Below are 27,621 nucleotides of genomic sequence, written 5' to 3' on the forward strand. Positions count from 1 at the left end.
TGTAGGGATGTATACCTACAGAGCTGATGTTGTAAAGCACTATTTATAAAATACTGAGCTTTTAAGTTACTCAGAGTGGTAATGTATATTCGTCTTCCTCGTATTTAAAAGATTTAGTTTTTTTTTGCTTTTCAAGTTTTGGTTTTTTTTTTTGTCGGAAAACATACTTATTTTGTATTGGAGAAAGCTAATATAGTTTTAAAGTCTTTCCACTCTGAAAGTGAAAAATTATTTTTGCGTGCAGTTTCCACTTAAATATGTTGCTGGCAGTAATGTTTGTATCTTAAGTTTGTGCTCACTATGGAGGTTTTGCTAAAAGCTAAAAATAGAACTACATATGACCCGTAATTCCACTCCTGGGTATATATCCCAAAAAACTAAAAATACTTATTTGAAAAGGTATGTGCACCCTCAATGTTTATAGCAACATTATTTACAATTGCCAAGATACGGAAGCAAGTTTAGTGTTCATCAATAGGTAAATGGATAAAGATGTGGTATATGTATTCAATAGAATACTACTCAGCCGTAAAAATGGAAGTTTGCCATTTGCAGCAAAATGGATGAACTTGATGGCATTATACTAAGTGAAATAAGCCAGAGAAAGACAAATACTATACATATCACTTATATGTAGAATCTAAAAATATGACAAACTAGCAAGGAAAACAAGCAGACTTGCAGATACAGAAAACTAGTGTTTACAAGGGAAGGAGGATGGGCAAAATAGAGGTGGGAGAGTGGGAGGTACAAACCACTGGGTGTGAGACAGGCTACAAGGATTTATTGTACAACAGGAGGAATATAGCCAGTATTTTATAATAATGAAATGGGAAATAACCTATTAAAGTTGTATGAAAAATCAGAAAAGAAGTTTTTCTTTTCAGTAAGTATCAAATAATTCACTGAATGAATATCAGATTGGTCCCAGGGTTCACCGTATGAGAAGGCTTGGTTGCCAGAGAGAAGTAGAACTGAAAAGTTAATTGCTGGAGCCTAGAAGATGAGATAAGTGGAGACATACTAGAGGGCAGACCCGGGAGGGCGTTGTAAATCCTGTGAAGAGATATCCTGTGCAAGTGGATCACTTTGGCAGGATTTCCAACAGGTGAATGACAGGTTTAGGTCTTAGATAATTTTGTTTGTATTCCTTTTTGATCCACACATACTGAGAAGCTTGCTTGTTCATTAATTCAGCAACTTTATAGTGAATACCTGTTACATATAAGGCATTGTGCTATGTCAATTAGAGGTTACTAATTTGATGAAAGAACACATCTGCTTTTTAATTCTGAGAGGTAAATATGATTTTTATTTAGGAGCATCTGCTGTGCTTTCACTGCATGGTCCTTTTGGGGCGCATATAAAGGTTGTCTTTTTGCGAATTGTACTACTTACCTGTTTTGTGGCCTTAACTTGAACATTTTAGCTCACAATTGACTATCAACACTGCTATAGTATACATGCATCGATTCTACATGATTCAGTCCTTTACACAGTTCCATCGAAATGTAAGTATAATTTTTTTATTTGGTATAATCCTTTTGTGATTAATTCCAACTTCATATTTCTTGAGTGGTTAATCTTTGCTGCTAAACTGGGATAAAATTTAGGATCTATCAGTTTCATTATGCGTTGCACTGCTGTTCTCAACCCAGTCTTCCAGTTTTCTTACGAAGTTTCTTGTGAAGTCTAGCTAGTTGTTTGGTGGGTTTAGTGCATACTTGGAGTCGGCGGATTCTAATAAAGAAATAGATAATTGAAGACTTAACATTTTTGGGTTCGGAGAGTAACATTAAAGGGGAAACTATGCTTAATTTTTGAAAAGTAATTAATTTTTGAAGTGTAGTTTTTGAAATGGTTAGTAATATGGACACAGGAAGACAATGTAATGTAAGTCAGTCATTTGGATTTTCTAAACGCCTTTGGTAAAATTCCAATCAGTGACCAGAAGGGGAAAGTACATTATGTGATGACTGCAGATGACTTGTAAGACAGGAAGAAGAAAATAATAGTAATAAAGGGATTTTTTTTCCTGGACAGAATTATAAATAATACTATTTTCAGTTTTGCTACCTGAAATGGTCCTGTTTAACATCATTGTAAATGACTTGGAAGCAAATGCATAGGGATATCCCAGTTGCAGGTAAGATTAAATTTGTTTAATAAAATCACAAGGTAATAGGGCTCAACTTGATGAACACTTCGGTGGATTTGTGAGTCAAGTATTTCATCATATTTTTAAGAAAAGGTTATATTTTGAGGAAAAATATTTCAGACATTCTTAAGATGATGGATCTTGAACTCTTTTTATGCCATAAGAAGAGAATCTGTAAAGCTAGATACTGCTCTTACAAGATACTGGTGAAAAGTTTCTTTTGTGTAGCACAGGTAACTGTGGTCGATATCTTGTAATAATTTGTAATGGAAAAAATATGAAGGCGAATATATGTACGTATATACAAGACTAGGACATTGTGCTGTACACCAGAAATTGATACATTGTAATTGACTGTACTTCAATTAAAAAAAATAAGATATTGGTGGACTCAGTATTGGAAGTAACTGCACAGAAACCCCTTAGATTTGTGGATAAAATATTCCCAATTTTTCCTGATTATCCAATCCATTAGGCTCTCTCCTACTCTTAACCTCCCTGCCCTTCAGCCACACCCTACCTCTGATTGCAAGGAACACACTCTTATTAAGGGAGAGAGAAGCATTTAATGAGGCTGACAGCTCTAGAATAGAAAGTAGTCGATAAAAAACGGAATTTGAAGGGGAAGCCCATAGCTGTCTTGACAATTTTGAAAGTTTTCTGCATTTCTTTTATTATGGTAAAGGTTTGAAATCCAGGGTGAACTATCTTTCAAATCAATTTGTCCTTTCTATGCATGTGTGTGTGTGTGTGTGTGTATCTATATTTCCCCTACTTTCACCTTTTAAATTATAACTTGTTTTCTGTGTGTTTATTTTAGCAGGGGTAGGGACTCATTTTCTGTGTGTCCTCTAAAGCCCCTTGAGTAAACTTGTTGAATGAGTGAATAATACGGTAATTATCCAACATGGATTCTTTTGGATTTCATGGCCTTTTCCAAAATTCAGTGATTCTTTTAATTTGGGCTTATAGATCCTCTTTAGAGAATTGACTTCAAGCACATTCTGGATTAACAGATGAAAAATGTCACTCCTTCAGTATGTTAACTCTAAGAATTCAGCTGTGATGAATCCAAGTTCATATTTAGAGGACTTAATACATTGTTATGGCATTGTTATATAATGTGTCCTATGAGGTGCTCATACATTTTTCTTATTATTTTTTCCGATTACAAAGGTAATAAATGCCCACGATAAAAATTAAAACAAGACAGACATGTATAATGTAAAAAGTGAAAGCTCTTCTGTAATCCCACCCTCCAGAAGTAACTTTTGATAAACATTTTGGCATATAGTATCCCAGACGTTTTTCTGTGCATATAGTACCAGTATTTATATATTTCCATAAAAATCACTTCTTACTATACTACTTTTACACAGTTGCCTTTATCACTTAACGATATGTATATATTGGACATTTTTCTCATTGGTTCCTCATTATTTTAAATGGCCACATAGTATTTGAGTAGTTACCATATTTTACCAGCTCCCAATTGGTGAGCTGGTTTGAAGTCCAGGGTAAACTACATCTCAGATCAGTTTGTCCTTTCTATGCATGTGTTTATGTGTGTTTATATATTTCCTCTACTTTACCTTTTAAATTACATCTTGTTTTATTTTCTATGTGTTAATCTTAGCAAGGGCAGAGACTCCCTTTTATGTGTATTCTCTAAAGCACCTTCTGTAAACTTGTTGAATGAATGATCTGGTAATTATCCAGTTTGGGTTATTCCTAGTTTATTGTATTATAAGTAATGTTACATAAGATGGTCTGTTAAATATATCATGCATTTACATGACTATTTAATAAATTGCTGTAGGTGGAATTGCTGTGTCCAGGGGGATGCATCTAAAAGATTTTTGTTGTGTCAGTTTGCTCTCCTGAAAGATCATGTCAACATACATTGTTTCCAGCACTGTGGGAGAGTTCTTTTCTCTGAAACAGATATTCGTTACTTTAGGAAATACTAAGTTCTGACTACTTTTCAAGCACTAGAGATAGAGTGGTGAACAAGATAGAGGGAGTCCTAAATTATTTTCTTAATTTACATTCCTTCAGTTAGTGAAGTTGAGCTTCTTAAACCTGTTGGTTATTGATCTTGTGAAAGTGAAGAATTGACTTAAAAATTGACTGTTGATTCTCTTTGCCCCTATTTTATTGTTTTGATCTTTTTCTTTTATGAGCTATTTGTATATTAGAGCTGTATGTCATTGCCATGAATACTTTCCTCAGTGTGTTGCTTACAGTGTTTTAGAGCCTAAAGCTCTTGCTTTTTTCCTTTTAAAAAAATTTTATTGAGTTATAACATACAGTAAAGCGCAGAAGTCTAAGATGTGCAGCTTGATTACTTTTTGCATTGTGTATATGTAACCACCACTCAGAACAAGATATATTATATTGCCAACAACCTGGAAGGTAGAGAATTTGTCTTTTGATTGAAATAAATTTTATTTCTTTAGTGGACATGATTAAATCACCGAGTTACTTTTTTCCGATTAAATCCTGGCATTGCATTTACTCTCTTTTTGAGGAGAAATACAGCCTCATTAGTTGAATTTCTATGTGTACTGTTTAAAATTTTTTTCAGGTGGTGGAATGCAAAAGTAGTGGTGAGCAACCTCGTGTGTGTGTATTTATGTTGTATTTTATATATTTAAAATACCAGTGTTACATTTTAATTGCTGACAAATTGGGGTATATATTACTCTCTGGAGTCAGACTTGACTGGATTTGGATTCTTGCTGCACTGCCTACCAGCTCTAAGGCTTTGGGCAAGTTACCATAAGCCTCAATTTTCTCATCTCTTTGGAGTCAATAATAGTGCCTACCTCATATAATGGTAAATAGGATTTAGGTGAATTAATTTACAAAGTGCCTGCACATAGCAAATGAATAAGTATTAGCTGGCATTATTATTATTCTTTTAAAATGGAGAAAATCTTGTACTCTTGCCTGGAGTAAGAATTCGTCTTAGAAATTGCCTTTGATGGGAAAGCCCTTTAATAAGCTAGCTTGGTATGTGATTCCATGAGGAACAGTGAGTATTTATATGGTTGATTGCACAAAAATTAGATTGAAATTTATCTCCTGCAGTCTTTTATTTACTAAGATATTATTTTGCCTAGCTAGCCACTGTTTGTATATCGTATTTTAGTTAGATTCTTTCAAATTTATTTTTAGCCCCTTTAAGGCAAAGTTGTAGGCTGAAAATCTTGGTGGTGTCTTTGAGTTGACCTTTTCTCTTTCCCCTTTGTCCAATCAGTTATAAAGTCCTGTTAATTTTTATAGTGGTACGGTTTTTTCTCTCCCTATAAATACATATTGTTACCATATAATTAAAAGAAGACAGAATAAAAGAGAAATGATGATTTCTGTATAACCCATTGTTCAGAGATAATCCTGTTAACATTTTGATGTATATTCCATTAGAATTTTTTTCTCTGCATGCAGATACACATACATACAATTTACTGAAAAACTTAATTTTTCAAGGTGAAAAGTGGGTTTCTTTTTTCCTTTGTTTGTACTGCTAGTGCCTACTTTAAACTTTATTTCCTAATGCCTGGACTATTAAAATTTTCTCTTAAAAAAACCTAACTTTTAATGTATCCTATTGTTTCCTCCTTTTAGTGCCACCTGCCACCAGATTAATCTTTCTAAATGTTTCTTAAACTCTGTTTTTTTCCCCTAAAATCTTTAGTGTCGCACTCTTCTTAAAAAATCTTTGGTGTCTCACATCCCATTTTTTATATCCTTTAATTACTCAGTTTAGTGTTCAAAATATGCTTCATGCCCCAATTCCCCATATCTTAGTTCATGCCCATTTTCCTCTGATTTTTTTCTTTGTTTATCTTAAGGTCTAGTCCAGTTTATGTAGCAAGCTCCATACACGATGGCAACAAATCTGGAGGAAGAGAATTGTTACTATGAATTGGATTTGTGGAGAAAAATCTGTTCTAGCAGAGTATTAACAGATAACTGCAGGGATACAAATAAGTATTAGAATGCTTGTCAGTTCTACTCAGTAAAGTGAAACAGATACAGATACTTCACTTATGTAAAATTATTCATTGCATTTCTTTGACTCCTGGTGAATTCTGGTTCATGCCATTGCCATCTTTGATTCACTGAAATATTCTTGTTAAGATTCTAAACTTCCTGAGGTTTCCAGATCACCAGGCTATGTTTATGTCCTGTTGTTCTAATTTCTTGTTTAATGTCTTAGTTTGCTGTCTACCTTTGTATTGGCTTGATTTTTTTTCCCTCTGAGTCCCTCCTATGTATAACTTGTTGATTTTAATACCATACTTTGGGGAGGTGGGTATAGCTTAGTGGTAGAGCACATGCTTAGCATGCATGAGGTTCTGGGTTCAATGCCCAGTACTTCCATTAAAGTAAATAATAATATCAGAATAATAATACTATAGTTTGAATTCCCTTTTTAAAGATTTGTGCTCCCCCATATGTAAATATAATTTAGATAATTTGCATATGGTACATTTCCTCCTTTTAGTGTACAATTCACGAGTCAGGCAATCGTCACCATCATCTCATTTCAGAACATCTGTATCACCCCAGAAAGAAACCCCTCATACTTAGCAATCACTCCCATTCATTCCTTTCTTTTCTTAGCCCATGGCAACCACTAATCTACTTCCATCTCTATGGATTTGCTGATTCTGGACATTTCGCTTTACTCCTTTAAAAAAAAGTATATAGACTGCTTTCATAAAACTTAATAATCTCATTTTAAGTAGAAAGCTGTCTGTTTACATCTAGTGGCTTTTTTGCATGGGTAGCTTTTAATGAGAGTTTGTTGAAGGATTGGTTTTCAGAAGTGGATGTGAATTAATGCATAGGAGAGGAGAAGATATTTTAAGTAGAGGAGAAAACATAAACAAGAGGCGATGAAGTTGAGGTAAGCAAAAAAAGTTAGTTTGAGACTTAGTTACTTTTTGGATCTACCTTGCTTTAGAAAGAAACAAGTAATTCATGTGATTTGTTTTCTCTCCATCCAGTCTGTGGCTCCAGCAGCCTTGTTTCTGGCAGCCAAAGTAGAGGAGCAGCCCAAAAAGTTGGAGCATGTCATCAAGGTAGCACATACTTGTCTCCATCCACAGGAATCACTTCCTGATACTAGGAGTGAGGTAGGGGATTGATTAATTACACATATCTGTTTTTCTTAATTTATTTTGATCATAACTTAGTTTTGTAACTTAGATTTATTGAAGTCTGCTGAATGGGGGTTGTCAAGGGAACTTTTAGTGTTTGTTCTCTCCTTAACAAAAGCATCATAGAAATTTTATGGCAAAAGTTAATTGTATTCATTCTCGTAAAACTGGAAAATGCAGGAAAAGAAGAAAATACTTCACCCAGATGTAATTTGGACTAGGCATATAGGAGTAAACCATTATTTTCAGCTTCTTTTCTATGAGTAGCTATACATGTATATATTTCATATCTGCTTTTTTCACTTACTATATGCCAAATATTTTCCCATCAATTCTCCACTTTCTTTATATATTTAGATAGTATTTCTACATATACATATATATATTTTAATAATTTTCTATTAAGATAATCCAGCTTTTCACCCCTATAATACTATTATGAAGAACATTCTTTTAGATAAATTTTTGTTAATGGATTTTTTAAAAAAAATCCTGTCACTGGTTTTTTTTTTTTAACTTTTTAAGAAGTTACAAGTTATATATACTCATTATAAAAGAACCCAAACACTTAAGAGTCATTTAAAGTAAAAGTTAAAACTCATCTCTCCTCCTTGGAAGATACTACTTCTACAGTGTAGGTATGTACATTCTTCAAAACCTTTATCCTGTGTGTGTACATACAGCTTTTTTCCCCCTTTCCATCCTTGAAGGAAAACTCCTGGCTTTAGAAGTCAGTGATTAGGGAGTGATGAGTTTGGAGAAAAATTATTTCTGTTACTGGATTATTTGTCTCTTACAATGGATGCATGAGTCATCCTTTATCCAACAGATACCTGGAATTGTGTATTCTTCTGATCATATTGGAGAAGGTGGTTTTTTTGGGGGGAGAAGGGGTTATTTTTTGATGTAATACCCCCTAATTCTCTTTGGGCTGTATCAGTAGTTGAAAAGAGTTGTTGATCTGGACTTTCATTTACGTTTGAGACTACTAAATGCCATTGGTTCATAGAACTGACCAAATAACAAAATTTTATTTTAACAAAACAAAAAATAAAATCCCCACTTTTTTTTCTTCTTTCAAGTATATTTACATGACTTCTCACTTGAGTTTCTCTTATGAGGTGATTAGAAGATGCTTTCTTCACTATATGGAAAGGAGAGCTAGCACAGTTTAAGTCCTTATTGGACTTATTCAAGATCATAAAATTCAGTGGAAAGTTAACGGCAGCATAATAAGTCTGTTAACTCCTTGCTCAAGTCTCATTCTCCTAGAGTTCTAGACCAGTGCTGTCCAGTAGAAATATAAGGGAAGTCACATATGTAATTAACATTTTTAACTTTTCATTAAGCTTTATTTAAAATCCTTATTTTAAGAAATTGAAATTAATTTTAATAATGTTTTATATTGTAATCACAGTATATTTCCTTTAACCCCCAAATATTGTCATTTCAGTTTATAATCAATTTTAAAACGTTACTGAGATGGTTTACATTATTTTTTTAACTAAGTCCTCAAAATTTAATGTGTATTCTATACTCATAGCACATTGCAATTTAGACTAGCTGCATTTCAGGTGCTCAATAGCCGTGTGTGGATACTGGCTACAGTATTGGCTGGTATAAATCTGAAAGATTTTTGTTTGTTTGTTCTCTGTTCATTTGAACTCTTTTATGAATTTTAAAAATCTAGGATTACCCCAAAGGTAAGGTTTAACAGGAGTCAAATGTTTGAGATTGCCTACAGTACTGTAGGAAGGCTCCACAATGTATTTTGATAATGTTGGAAAAAGATATATTTTAAATTTTCTTATGTTTATATCACATGAAATTTAAAACCTAAAATGTCAATCTGAAAATGAATCAGATCTCTGGTGCTTTTTCTGTAGCCATTTATGAATAAAGTGTCATCTCAGTATATCTTTTTTTTTTTTAAGGAATATCTGTAATGAAGAAGGATAGGATTAATTTCAATTCCTACTCTCCCTTATAACTCCATCCTTGCCTTTTGAGGCTTTGGTTTCCCTGGGAGGTTGTTAGAATTATTTACACCTTATATATTATATATTGTGTCTTTTTGGGAAATAATTTGTGTCTTCTCACCTGCAGACTTATCTACAACAAGTTCAAGATCTGGTGATATTAGAAAGCATAATTCTGCAGACGTTAGGTAAGTTTATTTTTCTTTAAAACATTAAAAAATATGTATGTGATACAGTGATTTTTAAATTTATGAAATAGGAAGAGAATCTCTTGGGAAGATTATTGCACATTTAGAGGTAGAGCTCAGAGTTTAACCTGGTCTATATAAAAGAACGTAGGCACAGCTCACCTTTGAAATAGCAGTTAGCAGGTTTTTTTTTTTAATTTATTTATTTTAATTAATTTATTTTTTTGTTCTAGGATTCATGATTTGCTTTTTAAGATTTGGCAAAATAATGGCAGAAGCTACCTAAAGAACTTTTGTCTTCCATGAATTTTTTTAGTCTGTCATTGTATTTAGATAACAGCGTTTGTTTTTAAAACTGGTAATCAGTGTTCAGAACAGCAGGAATTCAGGCTATAGCGGTTGATGGGCAACCCTGAGGATGTTCTGTTATTATCTATTATTTATTTTCATCCAAGAGACTGCCTTTAAAAACTTAGAAAATATGGAAAATAAAGATTTTCATGTTCTTTTGGGCTATCATTTTTCTTTTTAGGGAGGGGAGGGTTTCATGAGTTGTGTTGGAAAGTTACTGGTAGGGCTGTATTTTTTTGCATATACACACATTTCATGCAATGAAATCTTCAAAGTTTATCTCTGAAGTTAGTTTCTGCTAATTTTTACTTTAATTGTCTTCAAGATAACTATATTTTAGGGGACTGATTTTTCTGGTGAAATAATTTTTTATTAATATTTTAATGTGGAAACCAATAAGATCTAATTTGCAAGAATCAGTTATACTTTTAGAATAATTTACATCATGTAAATATCACAGTAGAATTTATCTTGTACCTAGAAAATTTTATTTACAAACACAAAAAGAAACTTCATCAAAAAATTTTATGGACATACTGACCTTCCTTAAGTAACATTAGAGTTGGATAAAATGATCAGTACTAATTAATTAAGATGGTGAAAAGGAACAAAACTGAAGTAATAGAGGAATGGGTTTTAAAATGTTTTCTCAAGGTTAAGCTTTTGAAGATAATGATCACTTGAGTGACTGCTTCTTCTAACTGTATATTCTTTTGTCCCTAAAAAAATGTTTTGTGTTCAGAGTTTATTGGTAGCTCAGGGATCTTGAGACTGCATTAGCTCTACTGTCTGTGTGGTACATTTTAGCTCAAAATGTAAGCACCTTTGGAGACAATGTATCTTAGAGAAGAGCTTGCTGCATACTTTGTGTGACTCTCTTAGCCTCTGAACAGGCAGTTTTGGGACCAGAAAATGAGAGACCCTTAATGATGACTCAGTTAAAAGAGTTATACCTCTTTTAATAGTAATAAAATAGTTTGAGTAGCTTTAGCTTTTAACCAGGTACTTTTTTTTTTAGGCTTTGAACTAACAATTGATCACCCACATACACATGTGGTAAAGTGCACTCAGCTTGTTCGAGGTAAGGAATCCCAACTTGAGACGGCTGTCTTAAATTGTTTTTACCATTTAGTGGCTAAGATTTGCTGTGGACAAGTACATAACACAGCTGCTTTGGTCAAAAGTTAAATTAAAAAACCTACCTGTCTTAAACCAAAATGAGTGGTTGTGGCTTTTCTTTTGGATTCTTAGAATGTTTTTAGATGATCTCTAGATAAAGAGAGTTAGCTTCTTGAGGATGTTTGTCAAAGCTGGGGGCAGATTTTGAAAAGTCAACAAATCATAAGTACCTAACAGCAGTTTTAAGGATATCTTGGGAGTAGGTGATCTTAATTTGATTATAGGATTGATTGTCTTAGAGCCTCTTAAAGGCCAACCGAGGATGAACTAGAATTTATTGAACTTATTTTCATCATTGTTAATCCCTTGGCAGGACTTGCTCTTTATTCTGATTTATCTTTAGTAGCTATAATTGCATGAAACCTATTTATTTAAATAATAGTATCAAGGATATCTATAGATATCATCATGCATTTAAGTGCCATTTTTAGTTTTGTAGACTAAATTGATAATAGGCGTCATTGTATGTTTCATCTGAAAACTCCCAAAGTTTTCCCCAAGTTCTTTGTATTTTGAAAGCATTAAAAGATTTACATTGAGCTAGAATAGAGTTAAACAGAGATGAATAAATGCTGATATTTAATCTAAGGAAGGTTAAAATTAGCTTTGTCAGCCAGAACAGTTTTTTTTTTTTAAGGAAGATTATATTTTTTTAAATTGTTACAGTTAAATGATTTGTTATTTGATAATTTCCCCCAAATATATCAAGGTCTTTTGGATTCTGATCTTGCCTTCAAATCAGTTCATCCCCTAGGTGAGAATTTCTCAGTGAACCCTTGCATCAGTATCCCTCGGTTACTTGTTTAAAATGCTTATTACATCCTTCTCCAGATGTGTTGAGTCAAACTCTAGGGAGAATGCCCAGGAATTACATTTTAAACATGTACTCCTGATACCTGGTGTGCAGAATAAAGCTTGAGTCCCTAAGCCTGGAAGCATAATTATTAATATTATAATTAAAAGTTGCTCAATCTGTCTTCTTTGGTAGTAGAATGTAACTGTCTCGTGGTCAGGCACTATGTCGGCTTCATCCACCACTATAGTTCTCTGACTTGCAAATATTAAATAATTACTAAATAATTCTTGAGAATGAATGGAACTAATAACCCCCCCCCTTTTTTTTTAGCAAGCAAGGACTTAGCACAGACTTCTTACTTCATGGCAACCAACAGGTTTATATTTTAATATTTTTCTCTTCTATTTTTGGGGTAGAACTTTAATTGGGTTGGAATTGTCACTTTTAGGGGCATATGGAAAGGTGACAGGTCTGATACTTAGTAAACTAGAGGCCAAAGACCCAGGCAAGGATCTTTGGTACAATATGTTATAGACAATTTTCTGGTAAACGTTGACTTTTCTGCACAGTTTTCATGCTGTACTGTAAAATTTCCATGCTGCTTTTTAAACTTGCTAAGGTGATATTTATTGCTGATTGTTTGATAGCCTACTTAATTCTGCATTTGTTACTTTGCTTTAAAATATTCAAAAGCATAGTTCTGAAAGTTTGTTTAAACTTGGGATTTGACTGACTAAAAATCTAATTCGGAGGATTCTGCTGTAATTAATGGTATTTTGAAAGGCTCCTTTTTCTTCACCCTCTTCCGGATAAATGGGCACATATATGTGAAAAGAGTTGTAATACTTTTTCATCCTCCTTCCCTTTTTAAAGAAAAAAATTAATATGTAACTTGTATTACCAAATTTCTTATTCATTCTCATCTCCAATCTATTGGTTGTTTGTGGAAACCAAAAACTTCTAATGACTGTCAAGGCTAAGAAGTTCATTTTTACAGCCTGATGGGAGAAATTTTTAAAATAAACTATCAAGCATATTCACACTTGAGAGAGTGATTGTCTGTTCATTATTTTAAATAGACCAGAGTTATGATTTGCAACAGACAAGATAAGTTTAAGGGTATTTCCATAAGTATTTGATTTAGGAATTATACATATCAAAAATTTTACAATTTTTCTTGTTTTGAGCTTATTCTCAGGATATTGATCCTTATTTTAAAAAACTGAGTACCCAATCTTTTATTTTTGTTTTTATTTTTTTCAATCCTTCATCAGTGTGTAAATTAAATGATCATGTAGTCAGAAAAATTAGAAAAGTTGTTGCCTGAGCCAGGTGGGTTAATGGAAAAATCATGTTAAGTGCTGGTTCAGAGCACTGAATATTTCTTACCCTTCTTGCTCTCCAGTGATTTTTTTTTAACTTTTTTTTTTTAATTAATGGAGAGTTTAAAGTTTGGGTTCAGAACTGAGAGCTCATGACACTCTCTTGTTTCCTTCCCTCTGGTGTCAGCCTGCATTTGACCACATTTAGCCTGCAGTACACACCTCCTGTGGTGGCCTGTGTCTGCATTCATCTGGCTTGCAAGTGGTCCAACTGGGAGATCCCAGTCTCAACTGATGGGAAGCACTGGTGGGAGTATGTTGACGCCACTGTGACCTTGGAACTTTTAGATGGTAAGTTTTAGAGTAAGGGACCTTGAAAAGCACTTGCTCTTGGTTGTCCTATATCTGGCCAAAGGTGACTTGATTTCAGATGCAAATAGTTGAGGTTACTCACATTTCATTAGTTCTGCCTCTGTGAGTTTTTCTTAAATGTTCTAATTTTATTTGTAGAACTGACCCATGAATTTCTGCAGATTCTGGAGAAAACCCCCAACAGGCTCAAACGAATTCGGAATTGGAGGGTAAGAATTATTGCTGTCAGCTTGTGGAACAAACCGTTTTCTTCTTTTGACTACACCAGTGAATATACCGGAATTGGATATGTACCGTAGGTTTGGAATTTCCCTTTTTATAGTTGTGCAATAGTCACGACTTCAACTTCATAGTTTGGATACTGACCCAGAAGTCAGTGGTTGTAGGCGGCAGCAAGATTTATTTTGTGTCTTGCAACTCTTGTGATATAGTCATTTGGTCAGTAACATTGGTTGAGTATTATTTGTGTGGAGACTGTTAAAGGGAAAAATGGCTTTTCTGAGTCACAGGGTGTTGTCTTCTGGTAGAGGAAAGATACAGACTTAAGAGTTTAGCGCTGTTATCATAATTTTGTCTTTGATATTACCTGCTTTTAAATGGATTTTAGAATTTTGTTTTTATATAGATTACAGCCTTAAGTATTTCAGATATTTTTCAAAAGTCTTACGAATAATGGAATTGTTCCCTTTTTTTCCAGTGTCAAAAAGTTTAAAAATGTTCCTTGCATTTCTCAGAAATCTAGACTGATAAGCTTAATTTCATTCTCCTGAGTTGGGTGAGTTGCAGAAAATGAGTTTGCTTAGGGTTCAAAGGAGACTTGAGAGCATCCAGGTCATCTTTTACTTTCATAAAAAACCTCACCAAAATTTTGGACTAACTGCAATTGTAAGTGGTAATAAGAAGGCAGAGATGTTTATGAATGATATATACAACTTCTTTTTTTTTATTGCCTTGTAACACTGGTATAGGTATGGTCACTTTCTTTATTTGGATGATAGAACACTTGAACAAAATTTTAAGTATACGGTACTACATTTGATCTTAGCCAAAAAGCCGAGAAGTGATTAAGTATATGATATGATATTTTTAACTATAGGTACTATGTACTATGCTGTACAGAAGAGCTCTAGGATATATTCATCTTGTGTAACTAAAACTTTCTACCCTTTGACTAATAGTCTTTGTTTCCCCCATCCCTCAGTCTCTGGCAACCACGTTCTACTCTCTGCCTCTACGAGTTTGACTGTTTTAGATTCCTCATATAAGTGAGATCATGCAGTATTTGTCTTTCTGTGTCTGGCTTATTTCACTTATTAAAAGGTCTCCCAGTTTTGTCTATGTTGTTGCAAATGGCAGGATTTCTCCCTTTTTTTATTTTAAATTGTGGTAAAATAAAAATAACATAAAATTTACCATCTTAGCCATTTTAATGTATTACATACATTCATACTGTCGTGCAACCATTATTACCATCTATTCCCATAACTTTTCATCTTATAAAACTGAAACTCTATAATCATTACACAATAACTATCTATTCTTCCTGACCTAAGCCCTTGGCAACCACTAATATACTTTCTGTCTTTATGATTTAGACTACTCTAAGTACTTCATATAAGTGAATCATATATTATTTGTCTTTTTATGACTGACTGATTTCAGTTAGCATAATGTCCTCAAGGGTCATCTGTGTTATAGCATATTATAGAATTTTGTACCTCTTTAAGGCTGAATAGTACTCCGTTGTGTGTATGTACTACATTTTGTTTATCCATTCTTCCATCAATAAATACTTGGTTTGCTTCTGCATTTTAGAATTGTGAATAATGCTCCTATGAATATTGGTGTACACATATCTCTTTGAGACACTGTTTTCTATTGTTCTGGGTGTATGCCCAGAAGTGGAATGGGCAGGTCATATGTTAGTTCTGTTTTTAATTTGTTGAGGAACCACTGCATTGTTTTCTGTAGTGGCTATACCGTTTTACATTTCTACCAAACAGTGCACAAGTGTTAGTTTCTTTGTATCCTTTCTAACACTTGCTGCTTTGTTTTTTTGGGAGTAGCCATCTTAAGGTATGTGAGGTGGTATCTCATAGTTTTGATATGCATTTCCTTAATGGTTAATGATGTTAAGCATTTTTCATGTTCTTATTGGCCATTTGTGTATCTTCTTTGGAGAAATGTCTGTTCTAATGCTTTGCTCATTTTTGAATTGGGTTTTTTGTTGTTGAGTTTTAGGAGTTCTCTATACATTCTGGCTTTTAATCCCTTAGCAGGTATATAATTTACAATTATCTTCTCCCATTATATGGGTTGCCTTTTACTCTAGAGAGTGTCTTTTGATGCACAAAATTTAAAAATTTTTATGAAGTCCATTTCTTCTTTCTTCCCTTTCCCTCTCTCTCTTTTTCTTCTGGTTACCTGTTCCTTTGGTCTAATATCTAAAAAGTCATTGCTAAATCCAATGTTGTAAAGCCTTTTGTCCTGTGTCTCTTATAAGAGTTTTATTGTTTTAGATCTCAAATGTAGGTCTTTTATCCTTGTTGAGTTAATTTTTTGTTTATGGTGTTAGGTAAGGGTCCAGCCTCATTCTTTTGCATGTGGATATGCAGTTTTCGTAGCATCATTTGTTGAATGGTCTTGGCATCCTTGTCAAAAGTCATTTGACCATATATGAGAGGGTTTATTTCTGAGTTTTCTATACTGTTCTATTCATCTATATGTCTGTCTTGTTGTCAATACCACACTGTATTGATTACTGTGGCTTTGTAGTAAGTTTTGGAATTAGGAAGTATGAGTCTTCCAGTTTCGCTCTTCATTTTCAGGATTGTTTTCACTATTTGCTGCCCTTTGAGATTCCATATGAATTCTAGGATGGGTTTTTCTATTTGTGCAAAAAAGGTCATTGGGATTTTGACAGGGATTACATTGAATCTATAGATTGCTTTGGGTATTCATATTTTAACAATGTTAATGTTTGAATTAATGTTTGGATCCAGAACATGGGATGAGTTTCCAATTATGTTTTACTTAATTTTTTTCAGAAGTGTTTTTAGTTTTCTTGTACAAATCTTTCACTTCCTTGATTAAGTTAATTCCTAGATATTTTAAAAATTTTGATGCTATTGTATATGCAATTGTATTCGCAGTTTCCATTTCGGATTGTTTATTGTTTGTGTGGAGAAGTGCAACTGAATTTTATTTATTGACTTTGTATCTTGTTGCTTTGCCGAATTCATTTGTTAATTCTAATAAAATTAGAAAAAATAAATTTTGGTGGAATTTTTAGTTTTCTACATATAAGCTCATATCATCTGCAAACAGATAATTTTACTTCTTTTCCAATTTGGATGGCTTTTTTATTCCTTGCCTGATTGCTGTACTGTATTGAATAGAAGTGGTGAAAGTTGCCATCCTTTCCTTATTTCTGATCTTAAAGAAAGCTTTTCAGTCTTTCACCATTGAATATGATGTTCACAGTGGGTTTTTTACATATGGCTTTTATTATGTTGAGGTAGTTTCTTTACATTCCTAGTTAGTTGAGTGTTTTTATCAGAAAGTGAATTTTGTCAAGTGCTTTTTCTGCATAAATTGAGATGATCATGGGATTTCTTCTCCTTCATTTTGTTTATATGGCATATTACATCAATTTCCATATGTGGAATCATCCTTGAGGAATAAATCCCACTTGGTCATGATACATAATTTTTTTTAATCTGCTGCTGAATTCATTTTGCTAGTATTTTGTTGAGGATTTTTGCATCAGTGGTCATAAGAGATACTGGTTTGTAGTTTTCCTTTCCTTGGGGTATTTTTGTCTGGCTTTGGTGTCAGGGTAATGCTGGCCTCATAGAAAAGAGTTGAGAAGTGTTCCTCTTAAAATTTTTGGGAAGTCTGAAAATAGTTGGTATTCACTTCTTTAAATGATTGATAGGATAACTAGTGATGGGCCTTAGAAATTTTTGATTATTGAGTCAATTTAATTACCAGTTATAGGTCTATTCAGATTTTCTCCTCATGATTTAGTTTTGGTAAGTTTTAGGTTTCTGGGAATTTGTTTTGTTTGGGTTATTCAACTTGTAGGTGTACAGTCTTCTTAGAATGGTAGCAATGTCTCCACTTTCATTTCTGATTTTAGTAGTTTGAGCTTTTCCTCTTTTTCTCTTAGTCCATCTAGCTAAAGGTTTGTCAGTTGTGTTGATCTTGTCAAAGAGCCAATTTCTGTTTTAACTGATTTTCTCTATTTTTCTATTTTCTGTTTTATCTCTGTTCTAATCTTTATTATATTTTTCTTTCTGATAAACTTTGGGTTTAGTGCTTACTTTTCCAGTTCCTCAAGGTATAAAGTTAGTTATTTTGAAGTGTTTCTTGTTTTTTTAACGTAGTGTTTATAGCTATAAATTTCTCCCTTAGCACCACTTTTGCTGCGTCCCTTAAGCTTTGATATATCGTCTTTTCGTTTTCCTTTGTCTCTTCATTATTTTCTCATTTCCCCTTTTGATTTCTTTGATCCATTGGTTTTATTTCCACAATTTTGTGATTTTTTCCCCCAATTTTCTTTCTGTTACGGATTTCTAACTTTATCACATGGTGTTTAGAAAAGACACTTTGTATGATATATATCTTTTAAAATCTGTTGACTAAGTTTGCTGCCTAACATATGGTCTATTATGGAAAATGTCCCATACGCATTTGAAAAGAACGTGTGCGCTGCTGTTTTTAGGTAGAGTGTTCTGTATATCTCTGTTAGATCTAGTTTATTTATTTGTTTAAGTCCTCTATTTCCTTATCTTCTGTCTGGTCTACCTATTATTATGAGCAGGGTTTTGAGGTCTCCAACTATTACTGTCTATTTCTCTTTAATTCTGTTAGGTTTTGGCTTCAGCTTCATATATCTTAATGGCCTGTCATTACATGTGTGAATGTTTATAATTGTTATGTCTTACTTCTGTCACTAGCCTTTTAGAATACATAATGTCCTTCATCTCTTGAAAGCTTTTTTGATTTAAAGTCTATTTTGTCTGCTATTAGTGTAGTCATACCTTTCTTTTTGTTACTGTTTGCATGATATATCTTTTCCCATCTTTTCACTTGCAACCTGTTTGGGTCTTTGGATCTCAGTTGCTTTTACACAGCATATAGTTTATCATATATTTTTATCCATTCTACTAATCTCTGTCTTTTCATTAAGAATTCAGTCCATTTATACATAAAGTGATTACAGGTAAGGAAGGACTTCTGTCATTATACTGTTTGTTTTTATATAGGCATACACTTTTTTATTGCACTTTGCAGATACTGCATTTTTTATAATGAAAATTATTGGCAACCCTGTGTCGAGCAAGTCTATTGGTGCCATTTTTTCAACAGTATTTGCTCACTTCATGTCTGTCACATTTTGGTAATTGCAGCATTTCAAACTTTTTCATTATTATTATATTTGTTATGGTGATCTGTGATCAGTAATCTTTAATATTCCTACTACAGCTCACTAAAGGCTCAAATGATGGTTAGCATTTTTTAGCAGTAAGGTATTTTAAATTAAGGTCTGTACATTTTTTTACACGTATTGCTATTGCATGTTTAATAGACTACAGTATAGTATAAACATAATTTTTATATGCACTGGGAAACCAAAAAGTGTGTGTGACTCACTTTATTGAGATACTTGGTTTATCGAGATGGTCTAAAACTGAACCCGCATTATCTCCAAGGTATGTCTGTATGCCTTTTGTAGCTTTTTGTCCCTCATTTCCTGCATTCTTGTCTTCTTTTGTGTTTAGTTGATTTTTCATAATGTAAATTTAAAAGTTCCTTTCTCATTTCCTTTTTTGTATTCTGGGCTATTTTCTTTGTGTTTACCATGGGGATTCCATTTAACATCCAAAAGTTATAATACCCTAATTTGAAATTTATATTAGTTTAACTTCAGTAACATACAAAACTCTCTCCTTTATAGTTGCATCCTCACCCCTTTTGGTTGTTGATGTTACAAAATTAAATCTTTACACATTGTGTGCCCTAAAACATGAACTAATAATTCTTCTAGATGAATTAGGCTCTTATAATAGATAAAAAGTAAGATTTGGAATTGTAAACCAAAAATTTTTTTAGAGTAATACTAGGTTTTACACTGATTTTTTTTCCTTAGAATGTGTTAGTCTCCTTAATCATGTAGAAACCAAAAAGTGCAATTACAAATCATTGTTACAGTTCTAGCTTTTATAATTGCTCATGTATTTACTTCTATTGAGATCTTTATTTCTCCATGTGGCTTGAAGTTAGTCTTGGAGGAGTCCCTTGAGCCTTCCTTATATGGCTGGTCTAATGGTCATTAACTCCCTCAGTTTTTGTTTAACTGGAAATATCTTAATTTCTTACTCACTTTTTTGAAGGACATTCTTGCTGGATATAGGATTCTTGGCTGATGGTTTTTTTCCTTTTAGTACTTAGAATGTATCAGTTCACTGTCTTCTGGCCTGTAGTGCATTTTTCATTAGTTATTCTATTTTTCAACTCCAGGATTTCTTTCTGGTTTCTTTTTAGGTTTTCTGTCTCTTTATTGATATTTCCAATTTGTTCACGTATTGTTTTCTTGACTTCTCTGTATCTTCCTTTAGTTCTTTGAGTATGTCTTTAAGGGAGTTATTTTTAGCATCTTTGTCTAGTATATCTGCCATTGTATCTTTTTCAGTAACAGTTTCTGTTGATTGTTTTTCCCCCTTTGAATGAGCTATATACTTTCCTGTTTCTTTACATGCCTGTGATTTTTGTTGTTGTTGAAGACTGGACATTTGAATCTAATAACATGGTAATTCTAAAAATCAGATTCTCTCCCTTCCCTGGGGTTTGCTGTTATTTTTGTTTCTGTATATCTGGGGTGGAGGGTTGATTTTTGAAGGATGTCTCTGTGCTGAGGATCAGCTTGATGTGTAAACTTAAGGTCTTCTCAGTTCTTTTCTGAGCCTTTCCCTGACATACCTGCAGTTGTTTTTGAATATCCTACTCTAATATCTGGCTCCCAAAGGGAGAAAAAGCAAAAAATGAAGTGCGGGAGGAAGGGTGTTGGCCCTTTGTATCCTGTAAGTCACTTCAGCCAAAGGGGAGGGGCATGCAGCAGTGGAGGGAGGTGCAACAACAATGGCTGCTGGCCTCTTTGTACCTCCGTGATCAAAAGCGGCAGTCAGCAATCAGAGCACAGTTCTCCAGTATCTGGAAAATGGAGTCCTTTTTGTCCAACCTGGGTCCCTCAAGCTGTGTGCAAGCTACTTTAGGAGCAGATGCATAGCTTGCTCGGGCTGAGAGCTGAAATTGAGGGAAATTAACCCCAATTTACTGTGCAAAGCTTACCCTGGATATTGCACGCCTTCAACAGACTCCCGAATTCCAAAACAGTTATATCAGACAGATTCTGCCTGTGCAATTACTGTCTAGGTAGGAGACGGATTCCTGGTGCTCCCCACTCTGCTGTCTTCACAGAATCTTCTTCTTTTTTAAGGCAGAATAATAGTTAATTGCACGTACAGATCATATTTTAAAAATGCATTGACTTGTTGATGGACACTTGGGTTGCTTTCATACCTTGGATATGGTGAATAGTGCTGTAGTGAACATGGGAATTCAGAGACCTCTTTGAGATCCTGTTAATGTGATGCTTGATTGAAGGTTTAAAAAATTGTCTCCTGATGGTAATAATTAGCAGTCTCGTGTTAGAGTAGCCTTCTGGGTATGGGCTGTCCAAAACTTCCAGTGTCACAGCAAGCACAGTCAAACATTTCAGTGTTTTGTTTCCATTTGATAAATTACCTGAAGTGAGAAAGTGTCATTTGCTTCATTCTAGGCATGCCAAGCTGCCATGAAAACAAAAGCAGATGACCGAGGGACAGATGAGAACACTTCAGAGCAGACAATCCTCAATATGATTTCCCAGAGCTCTTCAGACACAACTATTGCAGGTTTAATGAGCATGTCAGCTTCTTCTACCACAAGTGCAGTGCCTTCCCTTCCAGCCACTGGAGAGTCAACCAGCAACTTAAGCAGCGTGGAGATGTTGCCCGGTGAGCGCTGGCTGTCCTCCCACCCTCCTTTTAAAGTAGAACCAGCTCAGGGTCATCGGACTAGTGAGAATTTAGCACTTATAGGAGTTGATCATTCCTTGCAACAGGACAGTTCCAATACATTTATTTCCCAGAAGCAGAACAGTAAGAGTGTGCCATCAGCTAAAGTATCACTGAAAGAATACCGTGCAAAGCATGCGGAAGAGTTGGCTGCCCAGAAGAGGCAACTGGAGAATATGGAGGCCAATGTGAAGTCACAGTATGCATATGCTGCCCAGAATCTCCTGTCTCACCATGATAGCCATTCTTCAGTCATTCTGAAAATGCCGATGGAGGGCTCAGAAAACCCTGAGAGGCCTTTTCTGGAGAAGTCTGACAAAACAGCTTTCAAAATGAGAATCCCAGTGACAAGTGGAGAGAAACCTGCCTCTTCAAAACCTGAGGAGATAAAAATGCGCATTAAAGTTCATGCTGCACCCGACAAGCACAATTCTGTGGATGACAGCGTCACAAAGGGCCGGGAGCACAAAGAAAAGCACAAGACTCACCCGTCTAACCATCATCATCATCATAATCACCACTCGCACAAGCACTCTCACTCACAGCTTCCCGCTGGTACTGGGAACAAGCGTCCGAGTGATCCAAAACATAGTAGCCAGACAAGCACCTTAGCACACAAACCCTATAGCTTGTCTAGCTCTTTCTCCTCTTCCAGCTCTTCTCGCAAAAGGCCCCTCCCTGAAGAGACTGGAGGGGCGGTGTTTGAGCATTCAGCCAAGACTGCCAAGAGTACTAAATCCTCTTCCATGAATTTCTCCTTCCCTCCTCTTCCTGCAATGGCCCAGTTGCCTGGGCATAGCTCAGACACAAGTGGCCTTCCCTTTTCACAGCCCAGCTGTAAAACTCGAGTTCCTCATGTGAAATTGGATAAAGGCTCCACTGGAGCCAATGGTCACAATGCAACCCAGACCATAGACTATCAAGACACTGTGAATATGCTTCACTCCCTTCTCAGTGCCCAGGGCGTTCAGCCCACTCAGCCCCCTGCGTTTGAATTTGTTCATTCTTACAGTGAATATCTGAATCCACGGGCTGGTGGAATGTCCTCCAGACCTGGCAATACAGACAAACCCCGGCTGCCACCTCTACCATCAGAACCTCCTCCACCACTTCCACCCCTTCCTAAGTAAAAAAGAGAAAGAAGAGGAGGAAAAAAAATCTTTAAAAACACATCTTTTTAAAAAACAAAACAAAACAACACAAAAAAACCCACAAACTACTGATTCTGGACTAAGAAAATTGTTTCCCTTATGAAATATGTCACCCTTCTTGGACTAGGGAATAAATTAATATTGAGACATAGGTGGGAGGGTGGTAGACGGCCTTGGTTATTATATCTCCTGCCTCAGAAATTTAACTATTTTATTATAGCTTTTACTGGTATTAGAGAGGTGAGAATGTGTTAAAGCTGTGAAGGATTAAGAATACTTTTTCTGTTCTTGGCCTCTCCACCTCTTAATTAGATTGATTAGAGTTGATATCTTCCCTCTTCTTGCCAGGACTGAAATATGGAGGGTTTATCAAACAGTTGTGGATCCTTGTAGTGTTTAATATATCAGAAGAGAGGAAGTATTTAAACGTCAAAATCTTTTTAAGAGACTTTAAAAAAATAATTTAAAGAAAGTAAGTTATCTGTTTAGTTTTTTTATATAATTGGGGAGGGGATAGGGATTTTGCTGTGTGTATGAGATACATAGCAATGAGTCCTGGGGGGTGGGAGTGGAGGGGGTGGTTTGCATAGGGGGGATGGGAGGATAGACTTGGCCATGAGTTGAGATAGGCTCCGGCCACTTGAAGTGTTGCGACCTTTAAGTGTGTATGTAAGTGTGGGTATGTGTGTTTTTCAGTGTGTGTGTTTAAAAATCATGTTGTATCTTTCCCTCCCTGTCCTTCACCATTTTCGCTTCCCAACAGTCTACTAGAGAGAGCACGGTGTGGCCTTTAGAACATAAAGGAAAGAAGAGGCATGTATTTGACGTGGTATTTTCCCTTTTCTTTATGTGATAATTGAGGGTAGCCTTCTAAATTCTAGTTTGGGCAGATGGAGCCAGTGCCCTGATTCTGGACTCCATAGGAGAAGTTCCTTTTTACCCCTTTTTTCCTTTTGGTGTAGAACAAAGGTGGGGGTGAGGAAGAAGGTTGGGGAGCTAGGCTGGCTTCTGCCCTACAGAATTGGGTGTGTCTTTTTTCATGTTGGGCTTTGGGAAAGTGTTCAAGTGAGAGCAGTCTCAGGGTCTCTGAAGGGAAGGGGGATGTGCTGTCCTGCCTATGAAAGCCCAGACAATGTATGAGAGTAGTTCTGGGAGAAGCCATGGCACTAGAGGATACTGAAAACAATGGAATTGTGATTGGGAATTTTTAGGACATTATGAATGTACGACTTGCTTTTTATCTGTATATCTGAAGGGAAACAGCTGCATCCTCATTTTTTGCAGCCTATATGACTTCAGAGATTGGAGCTTATGAATTTAACAGCACTGGTGCTGTGAGCGTGAGTAAGCCTAGCCTGCAGATGCTGTTTAGCTTGTCCATCTTTGGTGGCTTTAGCCTCTAGGCAGAAGTTCTTCAGGAGATTTCTAAGAGTCCTTTAGAAAAATGGATCACAGTCCTGTTCTTATGGGTGCTTGATTATCCCATATTTTAGGTGTGAACATTTTGTTGAGGAAAGAAATCTTCCAAGGGGCTAGAAAGAATTCTAAGCCAAGTTGTCCAGCTGAAAATGCCACCTAGCCACAGATCATTTAATGTGGTGGTGTTCGGTCTTCATGGCATCTTTTGCCATGGAGAAGATGACAGTTTGAATTTGTCTTGTTTTTAATGCAGCTTCTTTCACACCAAATATCCTTTATGGATAAATTGAAATTTTTCTGTTGAAAAGTCAGGGAGATGGGAGTTGTACATGTGCTGCTGCTTGCCAGGCGCAGGCTGGGGAGAATACTGGGGCAGATGGAGCTGATGATGCACTGGCCTAATGTAGGAAGGAATTTGTGCAGTAAACCTTACCTGAAGGTGAATTAGCACCCTACAGCTCTGCATATCTGAGCTGTCCAGAGCGCGTACCGTTGCTGTGTAAAATGAGCTCTCAGCTGATCTATAGACCAGTCATACTTTAGACCTGGAATCTCACTTTGCTTTTGTGGATGACATTTTCCTCTTTGTCCTTTATATTTTGTGTTGTGCTAGGTAGTTGGTAGATGCGTAGTTTGTTTACTAAATTTAGGCTTTCTGTTTTGTTTAGATTTTGTTTGGTAGAGTCAGCTTTCCTTCCTGACCTCCCCAAAATGTTATTTAGTTTTCATCTTTATCTTTGTGGAATTGATGATCACTGATCTGATTATGAAAATGTCTTTTACAGCTTTCAGTTTTCCTCATCAAATGTCACATGTTTTCTAATCACATTCACTCCCTCATCACAGAGATACATACCCGCTTGGCCCCAGCAGTTCTCCATGGCAGTCTGTAGTTAGTTCCTTAGAAATTTGTCAGGAGTGACCTTGAAAAAAGTGCTTACTAGAGCCTAAGAGCTGCTTTTTGCTGCGTAGTCTGGCCTTTAGTAGTTCATTGCTGTTACAGGTCATTTTAGAGACTTTTCCAGATTAGCACCTCCTGATACTGCTTTAAGATACCTACTGTGTCTGCTTGTAGATCTACGCATATGTCGTGAACCTCCTTACTGGCTCTGCATGAAGCTGCTGCATTGCCTTTGGGTTAGCAGATGTGCCTGTCAGCTAGCATGCGTATTGTCCAAGTTCCATACACTTAGGCTTCAAAAGGTTGTGTGGTTTCTAAACTCTGTGTCTTCTCTACCTTCACCACTTCAGAGGGTGAGAAATGGGATTTATACGTCCAAAGTTAGTCTAGTAAACGTGGCTCCCCCCCCCCTTCTTTTTACCTAGACTATCAAGGATAAGTGGTGGTAAGCAGGCCTGGAGCCTCCAGTTCTGTAAATCTCATTCCTAAAACTGCTTGAATCTCATGTTGACAAAAACAGATACCTGTGAGTTGTCCTTAGGGCTTTTAATCAGATACCTGTGTTGCTGTTAGCTGAACTCTAGTGAAGCATTAATCTAAGGCTAAGCCGGTCTTCTGAAGCATTGGTCATGCTTTGGGGGCTTAGAGGATACGTAGAAATTAGTCTTTTCACTCATGAATCAGTGTGTTTCCATTTCTGAGACCCTCAGCTTCCTCTTTTTTTTTTTTAATGATTTTAGTGTTTTGATTTAATGTACCCTTTTGCATAGTCCTATATTATTGGCTTCAACAACATCAATAGAAAAAATTTAAATCTCCATTTGGAAACAGCAATGGATTAGGATATAGAAATAAAATCATGGTGACATCAGTGCTGGATTTACTTAAGCCTCTGCTACCTAATTTCCCATATTGAAAATCCATACTCCTTATACCTTGTTTCCGGACAATTAGAGGGGTCTTATCCCAGTATGGTTGGATTTTAAATACGTGTTTCCCACAGAAACACAAACTGTGGGGACTTGGGAACTGATTGAATTTTAAAAGGATTATTCTTTTGTTGATTTGTTTTGATACTGATGTTAGAAAAGGGATTCTGGAACATTTTGAACTTGGAATACAAATATACTCTTGGGTTTGGGAAAATTTAAGCAGTCTATGCAACCCTTCACATGGTGAGAAATAAGCCCTCTGCAGTTCCACTAAAGTTCCAGTGATTTTGATACCTCCCCAAATTTCTCACGCTGCTGCTTGTTAATACCCAGCTTTTAACTGAATGTTTGCTCCTGATGGTTTAAAAAATACTCATGTTGTATCATACTGTCAAGTTTTATTTTGTTTTTTTTTGTCCCTCTGTGAATGTGAGCTCAAGACAAGCGTGGTACTATAATCCTGCCTGATAGCATGGTATGGAATGAGAATTCTTTCTTAATTGGGAGACCCTTCCATTTTAATGTTTCTAAAGTTTTTAGTACAAATTTGGCATTGGAAATGGGACTGGGGGAAAGAATGCTTAGTAAAAAGCATTGTCTACTCTTCCCCCTTTTGAGTGCTTATTCACGGTGAATGAAAAGAAAGGAAAACTTAGGTTTTCTGTTGCCATGTTAAGCATGGCAAGGGATGCTTGACAGCATGCTAATCGAAACCAGAGCAAGTATGTATCTATCAGCTTATCAGGAACTCTTCAGTTGAAAGCTGAGGACTTAACTAGTCAGTGGTTGATCACATTGGGATTGGTTACAAGATGCAAGTGCTGGCTGGGTTAAGCACCCAAAGAAAAGAACGCAGCAGCCTAATTTAGTGTTAACCTAGGTTTCTGGATTTGACACTGACCTTCTCCCCACCCTACTTCACACATTTAAAACTATGTTTTCTTATCAGACCAAAGAACAAGGAAGGAAAAAAAAAAGTAAAATACTTTACCAATCTATGTCACTCAGGTACAATTTTGTGGTGGTATTTTTGTCTGTTTTCTTTGTATTACTCTTAAGAGTCCTTTCTCAGCATATTATTCTGCTCTTGCCTCTGTCCTCCTCGGGGCACCTCAGTTCTGGATGCTACCCCTGGGATCTCTACTGCGGTTATGTGAATGATAAGATGTAAGTGACCGTTATAGTAAGGGCTCTTTGTAAAAACTTAAAAATTTTTTTAAAAATTTAAAAAAGGATGTTGTATACATTTTATAGTCTGGCTATCAGTTTGATACCTTGCTGTCAAGTGTGTTTCTCAGTCTGTATTTATCCATCCCATCAATAAATGTTACTGATAAAACACTCATCTGATTGTTGTTTATGGGTAGTGAGCCTTCAAATTAGTCTTTAATTGTCATTTTATTGATATGATTATAGTTTTGTTTTACTTTTGGTTGTAGTATGTACTTTCTTACTGCAAAAGATCCTGTAGGAGTTGAGTTCTTTGGAAAGACCTAACTAAGATTTGGTCATCACAGCCAACCTGATAGTATAAGGTATGATGGAGGCAGAGGGAAAAAAAATCTCTTGTTCCGTGGATAAC

At 35.4% G+C, this 27,621-nt stretch overlaps 1 protein-coding gene across 3 annotated transcripts in view; it reads left to right on the top strand.

Annotated features, from left to right (window-relative positions):
* Positions 1-27,384, top strand: part of CCNT1 (cyclin T1) — a 34,744-nt gene extending 7,360 nt beyond the window's left edge. For 2 of the 3 annotated variants that reach the window (XM_072972882.1, XM_072972883.1), the window contains exons 3-9: positions 7,177-7,305; positions 9,436-9,496; positions 10,866-10,928; positions 12,153-12,198; positions 13,332-13,495; positions 13,655-13,725; positions 21,360-27,384. In XM_072972882.1, coding sequence (XP_072828983.1) covers positions 7,177-7,305; positions 9,436-9,496; positions 10,866-10,928; positions 12,153-12,198; positions 13,332-13,495; positions 13,655-13,725; positions 21,360-22,766 — 1,941 coding nt within the window. In that variant the 3' untranslated portion in view covers positions 22,767-27,384. Of the gene's footprint in view, positions 1-1,429; positions 1,512-7,176; positions 7,306-9,435; positions 9,497-10,865; positions 10,929-12,152; positions 12,199-13,331; positions 13,496-13,654; positions 13,726-21,359 lie in introns of all 3 variants that reach the window. The other variant, XM_006202916.4, reaches the window with a different exon arrangement.
* Positions 27,385-27,621: the final 237 nt, after the last annotated feature.

The sequence above is a fragment of the Vicugna pacos genome, chromosome 12 (genome assembly GCF_048564905.1).
Source record: "Vicugna pacos chromosome 12, VicPac4, whole genome shotgun sequence".
NCBI lineage: Eukaryota > Metazoa > Chordata > Mammalia > Artiodactyla > Camelidae > Vicugna > Vicugna pacos.